The sequence below is a fragment of the Gallinula chloropus genome, assembly GCF_964237585.1.
Source record: "Gallinula chloropus genome assembly, chromosome: 5".
Lineage (NCBI taxonomy): Eukaryota > Metazoa > Chordata > Aves > Gruiformes > Rallidae > Gallinula > Gallinula chloropus.
In genome coordinates, this window is record NC_140090.1 from 23,491,013 (window position 1) to 23,497,338 (window position 6,326).

Consider the following 6,326-nt stretch of genomic DNA (forward strand, 5'->3'; position numbering starts at 1 on the left):
TTTCAGAGAAGGCTGATCAGAGGGAAAAGGGTACACGTGGACAGGGTGAAACACATAGGAAGGATGTAAAACCAGAAATTGTTATTCAAACCTGACTGAAGTAGCTCATGGTGACTCAAGTGGCTTCCTTGTTGAGCTTATTATAGCTTAGCCAGAACTTCCCTGTACACCAAAGTTACAGCCAAACCATTTCATAAGTAAGCAAACCAAGTATGATGAATGGAGCTAGAGCTAGGTGTGACCAAGGCAAGTTTGAAGATCCCTGTTTGCCCAGAACTCAGCGGTATGGAAATCTGAAGCTTGAATTAAAGCTAGCCCACTAGACTGGTCTACAATACTAGGAAACATGGATTGCCACCTCAGATGCCTGCAGCGATCTCTACAGTTCTGGAAGAGCAGATCAAACTTCACCACCCACCAGAAAGACAGCAGCACACATGAGTTTTAGCCTAGAATTCCAGACATCATTTCCTGCCTTTCATCCTGGATAAATACACTGTATGTCAACTCAGTAACAGAATAGCTTGAGAATGGGCATTAGCTAGTTCATAAAAAAATCCCAGTGTGATCACAGACCACATGGAAGACAGCTGCAACACTTCCTACCCCTCCCTCACAACCAAAAACCCCACTTCCAAACTTAGTCCTGTAAGGCACTACTACTACTGTGCTAGAGTTTATAAAGATTCTGCATATTCTACACTCTCTAAACCGCAGACACATAAAAATTTACATTGCAACTTTTAATCCTTCTGAGATTTTCTTCTAACATACAAGGAAAAGAGCTTCTCATGCTAGGTTCAAGTATTTTGAGTTCAGATGAAAACAAATGCCTTACCTGCAGCTTGCGCTGACCTGAGCGCCACTAGTCATTTCTCCATTTCCCCAGGGACAGGCAGCTTACAGCAGCTACATTTCCTTGATTTAATTTGGTAATTACCTATTTAACAGCAAGATGACAGAGCCTGACAGCTTGCTCACCTTCTGCCCAAGTTCAGCTTATAGATGTTAAGTGACCAAATCTATTATTTAGTACTTGGAATAAAGTGAGATGCTATCACCCTCCCACCAGATTAGTATATAGTAGCACAGAGGATGCTGCTATAAGTGTAAACACCATGAATGCATTTAGATTGTTAAAAGACAGATCCTGTGAGAAGCAAAGTTTGATGCTGCAGATATTTTGCTATTAAAAATGCTTTGATCCTACTGCTCTTAAAAGAATTTGGGAGATAACGCAAGGATGACTTTACAAAGTTCAGTTCTCTTAATTAGGTGGTGCCAAGAATGCAGTAACTAGGTGTCTAATATCACTGGGCCATGATTAAATGACCTGGACCAATCTAAAGCAGTGGCTGCTTTAGTTCCATTGGGATGGGACACTGATCGAAACAGCAGAAAATTTTTTTACCATGAGCGACACTGATTTGTGTTTAGCTCCTTGTGTCAAGAGGTGCCAGAACACCTTATCTGCCAGCTGTCCTGAGGGAAAAAAACAAAGTGTGCACAGAAAGAGCTCTGGATAAATTTGAAACAAGTGAAGGACCAAGGCCAGCAGTATAACCTTCCATATTTAATCTGTGTAGCCTTTAATCGTTCAAAGATATGCCACATTAATTTCAACAGACAAGTGACATGCCTATATAGATAACTAAAATGTGACTTGAAGTAGTTTTTTGAAGGGTCCTATGCGATACATCATTTTCAGGAGAAATGCATGGTGGCTGAATGACAACAAGCAGTCTTCCAGATACCCTACTCAAAGATAATAAATGCAGGCAACAGGTTGACAGTTAAAGTTGTTATCTTTAATGAAATTACTTTGGAAATAGCATCAATTTCCATGACACCAACATTTTGGGAGTCCCATAAAATGCAGTTACATTCCAATGCCAGTATTAGAGGCAGATCTCCTTTCACATGGCAAATAGGATCAAGAAAGCAACCATCAGACAGAAGAGACCCATAGCTTCAGACAGGGCGAATCCCAGGATAGCGTATGAGAACAGCTGCTGCTTCAGAGAAGGATTTCTAAAAGAAAGCGAAGGTGTAAGACCGCTTTATCTTTACAATTAAGATGTTTTTCTTACAGTTTAATGCATGTGACAGATTCAGAAACTCATACTTCCATGCCACAGATTCCTTTTAGAGGAAAATCCAACAAATCCAAGCAGAAGTAATTTTTAGCAAGGATTTCAGTGAGGACAAATGCCTTTGCAATGAAGTTATGAAGACTGTAGATGTGTTTTTCCCAAATGAGCAAACATTCATCTACACTTTTAATTTGACTTCCTTACAGCCTCCCATGCAGGGACTAGCAGCACTATGCTTTATAAATTTATTTCCCATCTGTGACATCAGAACTATATTGCAAGGAAGTTTGTTTATAACATTTTAAGCAGCTCTCAAGAAAAATACAGAAACTAAAACCACATAGAGAAAAAAAAAGAAATACATAGCAGTTTGTTGCAAAAATGCAGTGAGTTATCCCTTGAAGTAGCATATGGGTGAGGAAGAAAAACCCCTTCAACATAATACTATGAAGTAATGTTCTACAATCTTTCACTGGCACATGCATGCCAAATTTAAAAATAGACATTAGTTTTGTACTGAAAACACTTCTGTTTTTTTTAAGTGGAAAGTGAACTTCCTTGTGTTCAGTAAAGCTAAGAGATCTTTAAGAAGTAAGATTTAATTCAATCTTAACTGGTTGAAAGAGTAAAGGAAGATCATGAAACCTTCAATAAATGTTTCTTTATACCTGAATCAGTTCTGCTCTTTCTTGACACCATGTGAATTAGTCCTACTATAAGAACATTGTAAGTGTATCTCCAAGTTCATCCCTATGATAAAATCCTCATCCTCACCCCCTTCAAATTTCTAGATGGGAAGAGGCAAGTCCATAAACCAATTACATGTTCTGAGATGCAAAGCTGAACATGTTAAAAAAAAAAAACTATGAACATCCATTTCTAAGTAGCAATCCTGACTACTAAGTCTAAAGCACACAAACTCATTACTTTCCACACAGTTTCTTTTTAGAAGATCATCTCCACTCTCACATGGGAAAATAGGATCTAGTGATAGAATTTTAATTCAGTCCTGGAACTGAATGCTGAAACATTGGACTTCAGAGACTGAAACACTGTTCAAGTCTAATGATCTCATTTTTCTCTTGTTTCTTCTCCAGGTAGCGTAAAGAATTCTGAATTTAACAATATAGCCATCCTGATGGACATACCACAGCTTCATATGATTATATTTAGTCGTGTTTATCATTAATAGCAATTGTTAACAGAATTTAATTATCTGGAGAAGCTGCCTCAAGAAACATCTGCATGCAGTTCAAAAGTTGTAAGAGAGATGGATTACCTGGCATAACCAATGATTAGACTACCGAAGACTGTTCCAATACCAGCACCAGAACCAGCCACACCTACTGTGGCAGCACCAGCACCAATAAATTTGGCAGCAGTGTCAATGTCCCTGCTGATAGCACTAGTCTGGAATTCTCTAAGTGCTAGTCGGGAGACAGTATTTTGGGCCCCATTAAGTGTTGAGTTGCCCTAAGAAAACAAAACATAAGAAAGTATTACGAACAGACACAGACTACGTTCTTTGACCATTTTGACATTGTTATTCTGCAGTTTTAAAAGCTGTATTAGATCAAATGCCTACTTCCTCTTCCAAGTCATAAGAGTGAAACAGTTCAGGGTATTAGCTTATTACCTGTTCCACCTGAAAGCAATGAACGTTAAACATGAAAGACTTCTCAGCAAAACAGCAGCAACTACTATAAGGTGGTTTTGGCTTAGAGCAACTTTCACACTATAGATATTTGAGTTAGTACAAGTGAACTCTAGGTTGAGGACATTTAGGCTCACCAGGTAATTTAGGAAGATACAGAATTTTGTTTATAAGGTACCTCTCCATTCTTGACCTCTGGCCTAGACAACACAGATGCCGAAATTGGTCTGTACAAGACTCTCGATCCAGCACGGATCTGCAAGAGGAAGAACAAAGCTATAAAAAAATAAACATTTGATTGCAACTGTCCCCGTACAATAGTCTGTAAGGTTATTAAAATGTTAACTAAAGAGCCATTTGTCTTCCTGAAAAGACAGCAACCTGTGCATAGCTGGATGTACAACGATACAGAAGCAAGAAACTGCCATGCAATTCGATAGCACCATTTTCAGGAGACACTGCAAACAGCGACATCACTCAATGCACTTATGCATGCGTTATGCTGACAGAAAATTTAGCAAAACAGCAAAAAAAAGCCAGATACATTCTGAAATGGAAAATTAAAAGCCATCAAAATGAATTCCAAGGTTGTTAAATGCACAGGCATAACCTAGACTTTTAAATCTAGCAAGGCATAAATGAATGAATGCCTTTTCACTAGCGGCCTGCATGTGTCCTTGGGCTTCCAGCAGCCTAAGGTCACATCGGCCTTTGCACAAAGCTCTTTCTGCAGGGGAAAGCTGGGCCTGCCACCATGCAAAACGACACGTTCTGCAGGCTACAGAGGACGTTCTGAAGCAGGACAGTACCTTGTCTCTGCAAGGACGAAAAATCCCGGCCTCGCGTAGGACAAGCAACAGGCTGGAGTTTGACCTACAGCAAGGCGCGGAGCGCACCAGGCCCAAAAGCTTTTCGCTGCGCTGCCCTCCCCCTTCACCCGTCTTGTGGGAAGGCCCCTCACCTTGGCAACGCGCCCTGGCCCAGTCCAAGGAGGCGGGAAGGAGAACCCGACCCCGCCGCAGCTCGCCCACCCTTTCTCGCCCTTGCACTCGGGCCGGCAGCCCTCGGTACGGGCTCGTCCTGGGGCCCGGGAGCAGGGCAAGCCCGACCGCCGTTGCCGCTGCTGCAGCCCGGGAGGCGGCCGACGAGGAGGCCCAGGCGCCCCCCGCGGGCCCGAGCGCCCTCACTCACCAGGGAGGGCGAGGTGGCGAGCTTGGCGCAGGCGAACATCTTGGCGGGCGGCGTCCCGGGGGCCACAATCCGGCGTCTCTGCGGAGAGAGGGAGAAGGTGAAGGGGCCGCAGCGGCGGACAGGCACGGCGATGGAGGCGGATGGCGCGACGCCGCCACTCACCCGCTCCGGCTGCTGCACCTCAGAGCCGACGGGCTGGGACGTCTCAGCGCAGGCGCGACGGGGCCAGCGGCGAGCGCCCGGATGCAGCGCGGCGGAAGAGGGCGGAGCGCAGCGCCAAGGTCACTTTGTACCGACTCCATTGGCAGCGGCGGCGGCGCGGCGCGCGCGCCGCCGGGCCCAGCTCCACCCCTCCTCTTCCCGGCGCAGCCGCAGTGGGGCGGTGGCCGCCTCTCCGCAGGGGCGCGGCGGGTAGGCGGGGCGAGCGCTGCGGGTTGGGGCGGTGACCGGCGGGGCCTCACCAGCCTGGCAGCTACGGCCGTTAGCTGAAGGTGGGCGCAGCCCAGCGGCCTCGCCGCCGCTGTAACCTCGCACCTGGGGGCGGCGCGGGCGGGCGGCCTGCGGAAGGAGAGCGGGGTGGCTGGCGCCCGCCTCACCCCCGCGGCGCGGCGATTCGGAGGGAGCCCGTTAGTGAAGAAGCATTAGAGAGCAGCGGCGCGATCCGCTGAGGGGAAGGAGGCGTGACGTCACCACAGAGCGTAATTGGCGCGGGGCTGCCGGCGCGGGGCGGCCGCTCAGCCTGGTGCCCGGGGCCGCGCGTGCCTCGCTGGAACAGCCGCTGTCGGGGTGCGGGACGCGCCGAAACGCCTCAGGCCCCGCCGGCGGGCCTCCGAGACTCCCCCGAAAGGCTTCAGAAAGCCCCCGCTGCTTAATTAGCCGGTTTTGCACCATGAGCAAACGTCACAACCGAGTAGCGAAACAATCCGGTTCAGTCAAGCTTAATCAAACCAGGATTATCGCTCCCGCGCCGAGCGCGCGTTCCCGGGGCTCCCGCTGGGACAGCCGGTGCGTCCGTCAGTGCTCGCCACTGGCCGCTGCCGGTCGCGTCGGCGCGGACCAGCACCGATGCCGAAAACCCCGCGGCCCCGTTAAACCCTGGGAAACGTATTCGAGCTGTTGCAAAACTTGTGTTTGGTACAGCCCGCCCTAAAAATGAATAGTCTGTGTGCCACAAACTGCCTCCAAAGGGGCGAGTAAGAGGATATGTACGCTGTATTTAGGGATGTGAGCATGGCATAGGCAGTGTCGTGGGAGTTAGCTGCTGGCCTCCCGCACGCTTAGGCAGACTGTTGATGTTGCTGCCACTGGTTAAACCACAGGTGCCGAGTAGCTGAGGCGTACTCCGTATCAGCAACTTGAGCACCCACCACCAAGTGTGATCAGTAGGC

The 6,326-nt window shown here is 47.5% G+C and overlaps 1 protein-coding gene across 1 annotated transcript; it reads right to left on the reverse strand.

Moving 5' to 3' along the window:
• Positions 1–1,786: 1,786 nt before the first annotated feature.
• Positions 1,787–5,182, reverse strand: ATP5MC3 (ATP synthase membrane subunit c locus 3). The gene is made up of 5 exons (XM_084265251.1): positions 5,101–5,182; positions 4,939–5,016; positions 3,926–4,003; positions 3,373–3,566; positions 1,787–2,031 (listed from the first exon to the last, which is right to left on the reverse strand). Exons 2-5 carry the CDS (start codon positions 4,975–4,977, stop codon positions 1,917–1,919), a joined length of 426 nt encoding a protein of 141 aa, XP_084121377.1. The 5' UTR covers positions 4,978–5,016; positions 5,101–5,182; the 3' UTR covers positions 1,787–1,916.
• Between the last annotated feature and the right edge of the window lie 1,144 nt (positions 5,183–6,326).